Genomic DNA, 14904 nt, shown 5'->3' on the forward strand with positions numbered 1-14904 from the left:
ATGGAAGTCAAGAGGAACAATGACAAAGCGGTCAGTGACTGTCCAGGTGAAGGCAGGCTGAAGCTGACCATGATGCCACGAATACAGAAAATCATCAAGAGAACAAGTCTTCATTTGGTGAGTTGTCAGTTGGGGTCAGGGTCTTGAATTAATCACTGCATAAAGATGCAAACGTCCAGCTCTGAAGAAGCATGAGACTCTGCTCTCTCCTCAGCTGTTGGCCTGGACCATGATGACACCAGGTGACGTCTGAGAAAATGTATTTATGTAGTTTTTTCTTAGTAACTGCTTCCTTGACATCTCGCAGTTTCAAAAGGATGGAACAGAGACCAGGAACAAGTCCTTAGGAAGAAAGAGAAGATGATGGAAACAGATCCAGGACCAGACACCATTCATCCACCACAAGGTGAGTCCATGAAGTGAACTGGCTCTCAGATGTTCCATGTTAATGTGAGCATGTGCAGTTATGTAGCTCAGCTGTGATCTGTTGAAGGTTTTCTGAGGTGTTGCTCTCTTTAGAGTCTCTCCAGGACAGTCACTGGTTTGAACGATGAGCTGATCAGCTGTCAGCTATAAATGACTCACCAACTATTCTGTTAATCAAATAATTGGTTTGAGTAATTTCAAGGGGAAAAGTCTCCATTTTCTAACCGTAGCATATAAAATAAACAGAACACCAAAGAATGAACCTGGTGATCCACAGAGTAGCCCACAGGTTGATTAGCAGTGAAAATAACTGTTATTTGCAGCCCTAAATTAAAGGCAACGTTATCGTATTGTTTGTGACATTAAGGCTGTAATTAACATGATTTATGGAGTGGTTTCCATATGAAACAAAGAAAATGCATTTTACAGAATCAGTTCCAGCTGCAGATCTGGTTTAATGTGACGTTAGCTGGTGAAGGAGCCTGGATGCTTTATTTTGAACAATGAAGAGCTTAAACGCTGAAAACTGCAGCTTCCGGCCGAGGATCACTTTTTAGCGCAACACCGGCAAACCACCAGCAGGGGTCGCCACGAGCACAGAGACCGGCATGTGCACGCGACCACATGAAACGGAGACGGTGGAGGAGCGGCGGGAAAATCCGTTTTCAGTTTCTGTATTGGTTTGAACAAGTGTTGGTTGATGGTTTTAGTGGTTCAGAGCACACACGTGCTTCATGTACCTGGCTGATCAGACTCACACCTGAGGGCCCCAGTGTGGAGGTACAGGTAGCAGACACACCTGCTCACAGCACACAGGCTGCCTGATGGAGCACAAGGAGCAAAAGCACAGGTGTAGCTGATCACATTAATGATGGCTGTCCTTACATCACATGTGTGAAGCACCAGCGTGTCGCCGGGACGATGACGTGTCACCGGGACGTCCTCTGATGTGTTCACAGCCTCCCATTGAAGGAGAACAACAGCTTCAGGCACTGAAACAATCTGAATTTGACAAAAGCAATAATAAATAAAAATATACTGAACATCGTGACGTTGCTTTGAATCGTGGTTCAACAGAAATATTAAATCCAACCAGCCTGATGGGACCTGGTGGACTAGCATGTAGCTGAACAACCCTCTGAGCCAATCACTGCCATCAGGTGTTCCTGTAGCTCTCAGTCAGACTCCTGCACCTGTTGACAGGTGTTCTGGACCACTGCTCATCAGCAAAGGCCTCTCATTGGTCCACTGCTCATCAGCAAAGGCCTCTCATTGGTCCACTGCTCATCAGCAAAGGCCTCTCATTGGTCCAGGACACTTTTTTAAAAAAAATATTACTCTTTTTAACCAAAATTCAAAAACAACATCTTGTTTCACTAAATTATAATTTAGCACATTTTTATTTCTCATTCCTTTTCCAGTTTCTCGTTATTTGAGCGACTGTTTTTTCTTTGCTGAAGGGATGAAGACGTGATGTGATGCTAGCAGCAGCTGTACTTCATGTACCAAGTCAGAGGTTTTGCTGCTAAAAACGTCATTAGTTGAAGTTCTCCCATCTGACCGAGGTGCAAAGTGTGAAGGAGGTTTCGTGCATGGTCGTGTGTGTCGGGCCTTTAAACTGCACGGCTGCACAGTGAGCGCTGTCGCAACTGTTAAACTGAGTCTTAGCCAGATCGTTGCTAAAGCATTTGTATTAAAGCACTAAACATGAAAATATGAAGCTTGTTTCATGTTCTGTGTCAACAGCCGGTGAGGAGGAGGATTCAGGCCGCGGTCCATCAGGAAGAGACAAACTAGATCATGGACTGAAGGAAGCCGTGGAGTGGCTGCAGGATGACGTGCAGGTGATCCTGTTTGGAATAGTTCTAATGAAAACTGTTTTTCTCTGTTGAATTTTTAAACAAATCTTTCTACAATCTGGACACATTTACTGGCTGAACTAATGAGCACAAAGCTCCCATCAGCGTTTCTTTATGTGTTCTTTTATTTTAGTAAAGCCCCGTCTCCAACAGAAGTAACACCACGAATAGATTCTATAACAGACTGAAGGAATTAATGGTCCTAATAAGCAGACATCACACAGTTTATGCTAAGTACTAGTCTGCCATTGGTTAGCATCGTTAGTGCCTCACAGCTAGAAGGTCGCCGGTTGGCGTCCCGGTGAGGACACCCGGGATCTTCCTGCGTGGAGTCTCCATGTTCTCCCCGTGCAGCGTGGGTTCTCTCCGGGTTCTCCGGCTTCCTCCCACAGTCCAGAAACATGCTGAGGTTAATTGGTGATTGTAAATTGTCCGTAGGTGTGAATGTGAGTGTGCTTGGTTGTCTGTCTCTAAGTGTAGCCCTGTGATAGACTGGTTACCTGTCCAGGTGAACCTGCCTTCACCCTGAGTCAGCTGGGATAGACTCCGCCCCCCATGACCCTGGTGAGGATGAAGGTGTAGAGATGATGGATGGATGGATATACAATCATTACTCTCTCAAATTCTTGTTTTTGTTCCAGTGTGTAAGAAGTCTTGTTTGATCTCATCAGCATCAGTCTGATCGATGTCAGCGTGATGAAAGGCAGCAGCAGCTGTTAACACTGTATTTGGACTCCGTTTATAATGGACACATTTGATCCTGAATCATCCATCCATCATCTCTACACCCACGCTGCACAGGGAGAACATGGAGACTCCACGCAGAAAGATCCCGGGTGTCCTCACCGGGACGCCAGCCTCCGACCTTCTAGCTGTGAGGCGCTAACGATGCTAACCACTGAACCACCTGCAGCCCTCAGACTGTATATGTGCACTATGTTTTAACTGTAGAGCAGACTTCAACATTCAGTAAAACACCAAAGTGACCAGCGTGGTGTAGATCCGCTCTAATTAGAAGCAGATATATAAAACGTGGCCTGTTTCACCAGGACGATGTGAGGCTCTGCTTCCATCAGCAATAGCAACGGTTTGGTTGTGTTCATCGTACCATTTCCTTTAACTTTATTTATATTACAGTTGTACATTTTGGTCTGTTGTAATAAAAGCTCAGCGTCAGTGGGCTTTTATTTGGCAGTACTAGTAAATCACCAGCAGGTGGCAGCATTCTCTGTAGCCATCATGCATGCACTGAGGGAAAGTTTTCCATGATCACGTCAAACATCAACAGCGTCCTCACAGGATGTGGATTCAGAAGGCTTTCCTTTTCCACAGTGGCACCGACAGCATTTATACACTCGTATAGACCTGTGAAATCAGTGATTCACTGAGATGGTGAGAGAATCACGAGCAACTCAGAGTTTCATTCTGAAGACGACACGACGCAGGCTGGTGTCACTTTGATAGAAATGACTTTTTAAAGTTGAGCTGAAACTTTACATCTCAGCATCACGTGGTTTGGTCAACAAGGATCAACCACAGAGTGACGGCTGATCTCTGTCACACAGGCATCAGAAAATATCACGTCAGGCCGCCGCTACAGCTCACCTGGTTGAGCTGGCGTCCCAGGTGCAGGGCTACAGCTCACCTGGTTGAGCTGGCGTCCCAGGTGCAGGGCTACAGCTCACCTGGTTGAGCTGGTGTCCCAGGTGCAGGGCTACAGTCCCCATGTGGAGGTCATGAGTTCGAATCCCGCTCATGGTCCTTTCCCACACGTCCTCCTCCCCCACTTTCCTGTCTCTCTCTCTCTCTGCTCTATCCAATAAAGGCACAAAGGCTAAAAAAATACCTTAAAAAGAAAATATCATGTCACAAATTAGCAGCAGGAAAATGTAAAGCTGAGACGTATTATGTGCATCATGTTGTCGTTAGTTTTCTGTCAGTGTTTGTGTTCATAGTGAATCTACAGAAATGCTCTCGTAAGTCCTGTATTCACAAAATATCGTGTGTGTGTGTGTGTGTGTGTGTGTGTGTGTGTGTGTGTGTGTGTTATTGAATGAAAAATTCAAAATTCAAACACACATTACAGAGAAAGGGCTCTGTCTGAGCACCTCCAGCAGATATTGCAGAGTTTTTACAACAAAATGAATGAATGAAATAAGAATTATAAAAATAAAACCTGTGCATGATCATAGTTTTTCATCAGAAAGTTAAATAAATATAAAGCAGGCATGATGTGATGAACAGCTGATATCTTTCCTTTAATCATCTGGAGGCCACAGTGGGACTATTTCTGTTATAAACACTGTAAAAAATCATAAAAACCTGAACCAGTCTTACAAATTATGTTTTCAACAGAAACAGTCTAATGTGAAGTGTGTGTTTGATTTAGTCGTCCTGGTTCCAGGTGATCCCTGCTGGCAGGAAGCTGCCACCGGATCTGAACCGCGGCCTTCAGACTCCTGCACTTTACTGGTGTTTGCTTTTTAAATTAAATTACATTTTTCCCATAGTTTTTTCTGTCATATGCTAGTCTTGTTTTTGTGGTTGGTTTGTTTTGTGTATTTGATCAGAAGTTCTTGTTTCCACCACTGACGGTCATCAGATGCTGAGGAAGAGAGGATTGTTGTGAAGGCCTCATGTATGTATTTCTACGATAGTTAACAGTCACATTACTGAGTCTTTTATTTCTGGTTTTGATTCCCAAATACTAAATATTTGCTGGGCCACCTGGCTGAGCTGGCGACCCGTGTTCTGGTGCTGTAGTCCAGTAGACGCAGCGGTCGTGGGTTTGAATCCAGCCCATTCGCTGCAGGTCCTTCCCCCGTTCTTCTCCCCACTGTCCTGTCTCTGTCTCTATTGTCCTGTCAGATAAAAGCAAAAAGGCCAAAATAAAAATAACTCTAAAAGAAATTTGCTGAGAATCTGAAGCTCTTAACGGATAGCGGACTTGTAAACTTTTGCAGACGTCTCCTCTCGTCTCGTCGGTCTCTCTCCATCAGCTCGGCTGTCTAATCGCTGCTCATGGAGGTTGGCTCACTAGTTGGCAGATGCTCAATCCCAGAGCCTGCATCTGCTACCTGTTTGTACCAATTAACGGCCCATGATACGCCGCTGACACCTCTTCAATGGGTTAACAGATGCCACAATTAGCCACTCATTTGAATAGCTGCCTGCTTAGCGTGAGGACCCTTGTTGCATCATCTCCAACTGTGGGGACCGCCTTTCATCTATTTGCCTTTTTCTTGTTGCCTCTCAAATGAGGCGTGGGAAGGCCAGGGAACCCCGGTGTGCTGAGCAAACAGGCTTTTCAGCAGATCTCTAAATGAGCTCTCCAGACTCGCTGTTGCAGCTGAGCATGGCAACATGTACTGCAGGCCCTGGAAACAAGGGGGCGCTCTTCCATGTGCTCACATTGGAGCTGCTGCTCTTCTGTGCTGTTGTAAAAGGCCGGCGACCCGCGACCCGCCTGTGTGTTCAGGAATCACCAGTTCATCACCGTAGCCTGTTCTGGTCATTGTTCTACAACGTTCTGTCTACGTTTGGTGTTGCAGCACCGTCCCGATGGTTCAGGATGTAGGAAGAGTCTCCACTGGTGGCAGGGCTTCAGAAGGCCCAGTGCAACCTCATCGACATGAATTTAGTAAGTGCTGAAGGTCCGGTTCTGAAGCCACTTGTAGGTTTTAAAGCTGTGGAGCAAAGAGGTGATGAAACAGAAACAGAAGTGACTGAATTCCTCCTCGTTTGCTGCAGCGCGTCAACACGTCACTCACTTCAGTCAGATTGTTTCTGTTAAGCACAAAGCACAAAGTCATACAGCATCCCACCGACCCGGTTCTGATCTGACCCGGTTCTGGTCTCCTGCTGCCGTCATGTTGTGGTGAGACAGAAATATACCAACATGAGTTTAGCCATCATATAAAGGCTCATAAAGAGAATAGAGGAGCTTGAGGAGCTTCAAAAGACAATCAATGTGTTCATGTAAAGAGATGAATCTGTGGAAATAACATTAATTTTAACACATTAATGCACAAACAACAAAGTTATTCCTGATGAGATATGAACAATTCAAACTGGGGCTCATGAACACACTCTGGTGTTGTTTCGTGGTTCAGACAGTTTGAGAAGCGCTGACAGCAGCAGACGTGTTCGTCTGGTCCTTCTCATGACGTCTGATTTCTAAATACTCTGCTTTAAATAGTTTCTATTTTTTTTCAACAAAAACATTTAATTAAATATTCAAAAGTATTTTTAAAACGATATCTACTGTCTGTCTCACTCTTAGAAAGCTTCAATCGATCAATATGCAAATATTGTCCAGTCCAAGGGCAGAAACTCTCTCTTCAGTATTAGAGTGTATTTAGTATTAAAATGAGTTTTATTCTCAAAATGTTTGACCCTGTTTTCGTCTGAACGGTGTGCTGATTTCCTGTCAGAGATTTTGTTTTAGCAGAAGACGGCTTCATGTTCAGTACATTTAACTCAGTTGTCCTGCAGCACGATGAGCACGACACTCCTTCTTGTAAAAATAAAAATAAAAGAAGGTTAAATGGTAAATGTTAGAATTGGGCCATTTTTCCTAAACATGGTTTCATTTGTTTTACTTAAAAAAGTATAATTACACAAATGAAGTCTGAGTTTAGTGACCTGCAGTCCAAACATAGAAACACCGACCAGAGAGAAGATCAACATTTCAGCCTGTTCTTAATTAAGACCATAAAATCATGTATGTGCTGCTGTGAAAAGCATCCCGTCACTGGAGAGGAAGTGATGCTGACATGAAGTATGAACGGCGGCGTGACGTGGAACAACAAAGCCACAGCAGCACTGTTACTAGGGGCTAAGTGCTAATCTGGGCTGGAGAAGAAACTGAACACTCAGAGGATGTTTAACTAAAAAGAGGCTTACTGTTGTGATTCTGCCCCAGTTCTCACCAACACTTTGTCAGTGTGCATACGTGTGTGTGTGTGTGTGTGTGTGTATGTGTGTGCACGTCTAAGCCTCGGAGTGTGGATGCGCACACACAAGCTGCTGTGTGCGAGCATGTTACTGTAATCCTGCCTGTGTGTGCACGGATCAGAACCACATGTGTCATTTTTGCACAAAGCGTCTGATCAATGCAACATCCTTGTGCAGCCAATGAGGAGAGAGCCCTTGTTACCGGGCAGTTATGTGTTTATCTCCCCCCTCGTTCGCTGGTGAGGTCGATGTCACGCGTCAAGCCTCATAGACTCTCAGATCAGCGTGAGTCCTTACGACACACCAGGGTCCTGCGGTTGTGATGAACATCAGCACTATCGCTGGTTTTGTAGGTCAACCAGTATCGAGCTACGGGTGCAGCCCGGCTCAGAACACATGCACCGGTGGCCACGGCTCTGAAACACGGAGCGAAGGTCGGAGAGGAGTTTCTGTTCACAAAAAATATCGGCTGGAGTTCAGGCCAAGTCTCCATCGATCCTTCTAGCAGTGTCATGGCTCTGGTGTCATTCTGAGCAGTGAGAATGGGCTTAAATGTCCCGAACATCCTGTTTGTCTGATTATCATCATATTATTAGTTTGATTAGTTTGATGTGGATCAGTGGATGTGATTTAGTATTTATCACGTTTATATTCCTGCTGACTGTAGAACACGTCTGGATCAGAACATCGTACGGGTCAGCAGCTGGATGTGAATGAATCAAAGCTGGTTTCAGCTTCTTTCATTAATAACATCCAGTCTCATTTTAAAGGCTTATTTTTTATAGTGGTTTTACAATTTTTTAACTTCAACAATTTATCAAACAAATACCAACAAATGTGGTTATAAATTCTCTCTCTATGAAAAAAACTATATATATAAAATGTTTTTTAAATATATGTACTTCTTTAATAAAACATTGCGGCCTTTGCTGGTTCCTCATTTCAGTGTCGCTGTAGATGAAACGTCTTCAGCTTTGGAGCTTAGGAAGGGCTAAGTTCTCCCACCAGGACCCGTTCACCAATCAAACGTCGAGCCACAAACCAAATTTCAGAGCAATTTAAATCTATAAGTTGGCTGAGGCAGACTGCTGGTCCCGCTCCTCTCTGCATCATGAACCTGTGCAGGTGTCTCATCCGCATCCAGAACAGAAAGAAGTCAAGTTTTCCATGAAGGGCCTGCATCTGAAGAGCCAGCGTTCAGAGTCATTCCAGCAAATCTTTCAAATCAGACAAAACACACGCTGCAGCATTTCCTTCTGAGATGTGACGACATGAAGCAGAAAATTACAGCAGCGCTCCTGGAGATTATAAGCAAAGTGTAATCCAATAGATCGTCCTGGATTACAGGTCATGAGTGACCGTTTATTTGAACCGCTGCATTCTCTCCAGGAGCTAACAGACAGAACCAACCCACAGCCAGGCAGTGCACTTAATCATTTTAACTGTCACTTTAATTTGACAGAGATCGTCAGATAAGCTGGATGTGAAATGAACCGTCAGTAGAAATGAGGTCCGACCCACAGCTGCCTCAGTCCTGGAATCAGTTTGCTTGTTTAGGAGAATCCCAAAACACCTTTTTATAGACAAACAGAATATTTCTGATTATGAAGTGTTCTCATGCAGATTTATTTTCAAGATTCCAGGTTTGTCTCGTCCTGCAGATGAGCTGAACAGTTACCAAGAACAGGAATTCTGCAACTACCACAAGCCTTGCAGGTCAGCTCATAAATGGCCGTACGGTAGATCGGCATATGTTTGGCTGTTAGCTTCCTTCTTAATTAGATTCTGATTATAGTAGCATCTGAACTTCATTCAGTCTGGGATAAATCGTCTACGGTTTGTACCAAGATGAAGGCGTGACATCAAAACACCTCCACGTCAGCCAAGTTCAGCGATGCCTTAAAAACTACCCACTGTCAGGACTGTATGTCACTACAACCAGCAGCCTGCTTCTAGTCTTGATGCTGACCTGCTGCCTGCAGTACCACTCCTGACCACACGGTGGCATCAATCCTCACCGACCGTGAATCCAGCGTCTGATGAGCTGAATGTGAAGAAATCCTCTTTACTGAAAAGGTTATACTTTAATCTCTTTTCACCCGTTATGTAGAACCGTACACCGATAACAGTGAGCAGAAAACATCTGTCTGGAGCCGTCAGCAGGAAGCAACAAGCTGCCGGGATTAACGGGTGACACAGCTCGTTACTGACAGCAAAAACACATGGATGCATATTTTGCTTATTGTGTGAAGTGCACTGGTGATTTTTTCCAATGAAATATTTGATCTGCCTTCAGAAATGTGGATTCCCTGTTGAGGAATCTTAAGTGGTGTCGTGTCAGCGTGGTTAGATGTTGGCCTCCCTGGTCTCCTCCTGTGGTTGGTCAGTGTAGCACTGCTGTTGACTGGTTTGTATTTAGGTCAGTGTGGCCCCCTCAGGGTCTGACAAACCACTTTCTACCCGAGTCCCCGTGATTGACACATTTTCTTATAGCAAATGAAGTCCTGCTCCTCCGGTTTTAAATTCTTGATGAGTAACATGTTATAAAGTCCAACACTAAATGCTGCTGCGCTGTCCAGACATCCCTGAATGCCATTTAGTTGTCCCCTGAACACCACCAATAATGCCGTTCGTAACATTCTAAGTCTTTCTTCGTCTGTCTATCTGTGCAGTGTGTTTATCTGGATGTTAATCTCGTCTCTTCCCATATACTACAATCAGACATCCGTCCCCTCCGGCTCCGTAGGATCCTGGTTTGCATAGACGGCGGCACCACGTGACCCGGCAGCAGCAGCGATGGCTACCTGTTGTCTTGTGTGCCGCCTCTCATCCTCGCCTCTCCTCGACAACATGGCAATAATCAGCAGCCTGGCAAAAAACAGAATTACCAGGACATCCTCTAAGAACATAATGCCTGTCTTAGACACGGGCATCTGCTGGCGTTTGCTGCTATATGCTGCGTACAGGGAGGGGGTCGAGGCGAGGAGAAGGACGGGGGGAGGGAGCTTTAGACTGGGATTAAGGGGAGCTGTGAAGAGGGGAAGACAAGGAGAAGAGATGACCTGACCACATGCTCCATCCGTAAAGCGCTTTTCTTGTGCGCTGGCCCGGTGCCCTGGACAGCCAGTCCAGGTCAGACCCAGAGCCCCCACTGAGCAGCGCCGCTGTGATCTGCAGGTCTGCTCTGTCAGCCTGTCCGGCCTGGTGTTGCATTTTGTGGAAGGACTTGGAGGGTCTGTAACTTAATTCTTGACTCAGCAGTTAAACATGTCCTTAATTGTTAAAGAATTGCAAAGCATGAGGCAGAGAAGGAAGGAAAGCCCAACAGGACGGCTGTTAAACAGTAACTCTGATGTTTGTAACCGAGGAGACTTCAGCCTCCTGAACAGCTGCTAAAACACCTCATTTTGTTCTAATTCTATTAGACTTTCTGATAAACACAGTTTTTAATTGAAGTCATGCTTCATATTTCTTTGTTTGTGACTTTTTGACAAATGAGATGAATTCATGTTTGCTCTTGCTCAGCCCACACACCATGGAAACATGGACCAATGACCCGCCTCCACATGTCCAAACCTTCTTCTATGTCGGATTGTCCAGACGGAGGTCCAGATACGAGGAGGGCTTGATGCTGGAAGGCTCATTAGTTGTTCATTATTGTTCATAGTTGTTATAATAACTAGTAGGGCTGGTCCCAGTAGAACTTTCTGCTCTCTGGATATTCAGGCCCAATTAATGATGAATATCAGAACATTCGGTGCGGTCGGGGGACACTTCCACCCCGGGGCAGCGCTCTGACGGGGTGGAAGTGTCCAGAACACACAGGCAGTACTTGGCTGCTGATGCTAGTTTAGTTAGCGCTCACACTTCTGTTTCCTCCATCGGTGGCGGCGGGGGAGTGGCAGATACGCTCCACCGTTACCATCCATGTTTACTTCCATAAACACTGAGCACGCTCGCTGCGTGTGACGTCGTCGTGTCCTCTTCTGCGCATGCGGGACACTTTTGGCTCGTATGAAGTTCACACAGCAGATCACATACAAGTCGCATTGAAGTGGAAACGTGAAGGAAGTCACAAAGAAATCCTCATTGAGCATCAAGTCCTGCAGTGTGAACGTAGCCAATCTGTGGGATTGTTCAGTCAGATAATACGCCGTCATCCTGATTGGTGACATTAAATGTCATGTCGGAGTCACAATCCAAGGCTGTCGCTATGTTAAGGCTGTTTTTATGGGTTCTGTTGGGTTTTCCTAAAAACCTGTCGGACAGCAGGTTTAGGATTGTTAAGGGTCGATTATCCAGTCACCACTGTATTATCATCTCTGTCAGTATGCAGCATGATGCTGTTTATTGCACATAAAAACACATTGTTATTCCCACCTTGTGTTCAGATAGACCAAGAGAACCCTACAGGTTAGCAAGAAGACTGGAGTTAATGACAGAATGCAGCTTCCTACATTAACCATCCATGAGCGTTACAGGGACCGCAATGCAACCAGTTCAGCGCTGGACCAGTCAGTTTTTCAGGATCACTTAGTTCCCGTTGCTTTCCTTCTCCTGTCTGTCGGCGTTATGACAGACCGCAGCGTTTGAATTCCCCTCCGCCCTTCTAAACTCCCTGAAACCTCCCAGAGAGTACAACGCTTTGCGCAAGGTGACTTCCAACTCCTGACAGGTTTTCTGTCGAGGAAACATTGAAGATGCCCCGGGGCAGATCGCCAGCACCGAGGCCAGATGGGAGCCCCGCTCTCTACCTGCCATCCACCCCCCCACCCGGTGCCAGTCCCCTGACACCCCCTTCTGCCATCTGTGCCGACCTGCCCCTAGCTGTCAACAGTTCAAGAGCGGGTTGTGGCATTCCAGCCGGCAGCGCAGCTGTGCAGATGTTGTCAGGGCGGAAAGATGGCGCCGGCGTCGACAGCCAGGCTAACATCTGCGCTCCCTGTGGGAACAGCAGAGCAGCACTTTGCAAGAAAGTCAGTGGCTGTGATAGCGTGTCAGTGAGCTGACAGACGTGGCGTTTAGCGTCCTGCGTGGAATCATCAGCGCTGCTCCTGGCTCATAAAGGCCTCGGAAAGCCCACCAGCCATAATACTCTGTCAGTTCAATAAATATGTTGGGCGGATTACAGCCAGATTAAGACACCGTAAACTAGACAGATTTACATCAACTAAGTAGATCACAGAGATCTGCTGCTGAGGGCAAACACTAATATCATTATGTTTTATAAATCTGTATCCTGCATGGTTTTATCTTTATTAGCACGGCACACATCGCTGAGCGGAGGTGAACTCAGATTTGCATGCTCGGCTGTTTTCCTGTCACTGGATGCTCTCCCCCTCCTCCTCATGCTGCTTGATGCCGTCTGTGGCATGTGTCAGGTATAGCCCTTCATTACCACCCTGCTGCTCGCTCGCTCGCTCGCTTTCCCTCTCTCTCCCACACACACACACACACACACACACACACACACACACACACAGGAACAATGCATTTATGATGTGTTCATCTGTACTGTGTGTGTGAGGGAGAACACAGCAGAGAAGGAAAATGAATAGAAGGACTTCATACATTTTTATGACCGCACCGATAAGGTCAGTCATGTGCTATGGTTACTAAGCAACGCTGCCACCCCATGTTGGACAGTTACGGACCAGAAGAGTCGAACTCAGAGATGTTTACTGTTGCTCTGTGGATGGCAGTTGGCCGGCCTCCTGCTTCCACAGATCTCTGGTCAGTGTAACGTCCCAGCGCTGATCGCAGCCTCCACAGAGAAGCTTCCAGTGAGACGGACCCGCTCAGACGGACCCGCTCAGACGGACCCTCTCAGACGGACCCGCTCAGACGGACCCTCTCAGACGGACCCGCTCAGACGGACCCGCTCAGACAGACCCGCTCAGACGGACCCGCTCAGACGGACCCGCTCAGACGTGTTGTCAGTTCTGTGGAACATCCTTCCAGCAACACTGGGAAAGTTAAACTGCATATTCATTCCAAACATTCATTATTAGTTTGTGACATTAAACATGAAAATGATGTGATCAGAGCAGCATTAATGCTCAAACTGTCTTTTTTTCTATGAACACTGATGTTGAGAAAAGAGTTCAGCTTTACCACTGACTTGCTTTTTCTGCAGGATCTCAGGGCCTGATCAGGGTTGTACGTAAAGAATATCTCATGAAGCATTTGGAAGGGTTTAGATGTTGTTGAGCTTATTATAAATTATCCTGATCCCAATAAATGTGGGTTTTTTTCCACTAATTGCAGAGAACATCAGGTCTCTCACTATGGCTGAACAAACCTTTTACTGGGCCTGCTCCTATCGCGGCGGCTCTCTGGCAGGTTCTGACATAAACTACGGTGATTTTCAAATGTACACATTCACCACACAAAACAAGAAAATGCTGATGTTAAACGTGCAGTAATCTATCTAACATGTTCAAACAAACCTGTTTTTTTGCTTCGTGTTTAACTTGTGAGACATTCATCTGTGTTTCAGTTTTCATCTTAAAGCCCTGCTGACATCATGTTCGTTTCTCGTTTGCTGTGTTTGTATTGAGCTGAAGTGCAGCTGAATCATGGACCTCAGGATGTTCAGCTCTTCACCTCTCAGCGCTGAGTGATGCCAGATTAGGGAGCCTGCTTTAGATGATGCTGCACAGTGCACAGACTCAGAATACAGATTTCTCTTTAAAAACCTTAAATGCATTGTAGTATTCTGTATGTCAGGAACTGTATTTATAACTCTATGAGGCTCAGCAGGAACGTCCTGTATGTACGAAGCTCAGCTCGGACTAAATCCATTCATCCATGTTGTTGTGTGTGTGTTTGGTTTGTCTGTGGCTCACTGTGTTCTTTGAGTGTGTCCACCACTGGGTTCCAGGAGGTGCTATAGAAATAGAACTTTGCTCGCAATTTGAATTCAAACGATGGAAGAGGTCGCGGTGGGTCGCTGATGCAGGACGCTGATGCAGGACGCTGATGCAGGACGCTGATGCAGGACGCGGATGCAGGACGCTCGGCGGCGGCGGCAGCTTAGAGAAGGCGAGTAGGAGACTGGTCAGGGATGAGCAGAGGAACCGGGTCACCATGTCTGTGGTCCGGCAGAGAGCGCAGGAATCCACCGGGCTTCTACGAGAACACACAGGTGAGCTGATCCCCTCCAGTTCAGAACACTGCATGCAGATGACAAGAGAGGCGCTAGAGGGATGGAGAGGGGGCCAGGCCGAGGCTGGAGCCGGGGTCCTGCCAGAAAATCCCAGAACCAGCTCCAGATGACCTGCTGTCCTCTCAGTCAGCACTGGACAGCAGGGCACTGAGCTGTGAGATGCAAAGCAGTCAATGAGTGCAATCGATGAATAGATCTGCTAAGGTGGCCCATCAAGGAGCTCTGCTCTGTCCACTCAGCTGGCCGCTGCCTCACAAGGCCCGGTGATTATGGAAGCCAATGAGGGACAGTTAGCGTTTTTCAGCCTTGTTAACCAGGAGCCTCCACAGCTGTTCTGTAGCTCTGTGTTCTCCAGAGGAACCAGCTGACACACCAGGAAGAGCAGGTTTAAGTTCATCAGGAGCCAAGCAGAGCTCTGTGTGGGTTAGAGTTAGTACAGACAGCACTGGTTCTGCTCTGGTTCCTCTGGTGGTTTCATGTGATCCAATGTGTATA

At 46.3% G+C, this 14904-nt stretch overlaps 1 protein-coding gene across 1 annotated transcript in view; it reads left to right on the forward strand.

Moving 5' to 3' along the window:
- dscama (Down syndrome cell adhesion molecule a) overlaps window positions 1-14904 on the forward strand; it is a 106134-nt gene continuing 91230 nt past the window's right edge. Inside the window, exons 1-6 of the mRNA XM_008299435.1 lie at window positions 1-117; window positions 215-242; window positions 308-406; window positions 2173-2270; window positions 12944-13176; window positions 14349-14388. Of these exons, the coding sequence (XP_008297657.1) occupies window positions 1-117; window positions 215-242; window positions 308-406; window positions 2173-2270; window positions 12944-13176; window positions 14349-14388 (615 nt within the window). The remainder of the gene's footprint in view (window positions 118-214; window positions 243-307; window positions 407-2172; window positions 2271-12943; window positions 13177-14348; window positions 14389-14904) is intronic.

The sequence above is a fragment of the Stegastes partitus genome, unplaced genomic scaffold (genome assembly GCF_000690725.1).
Source record: "Stegastes partitus isolate 25-593 unplaced genomic scaffold, Stegastes_partitus-1.0.2 Scaffold1417, whole genome shotgun sequence".
Classification (NCBI taxonomy): Eukaryota; Metazoa; Chordata; class Actinopteri; family Pomacentridae; genus Stegastes; species Stegastes partitus.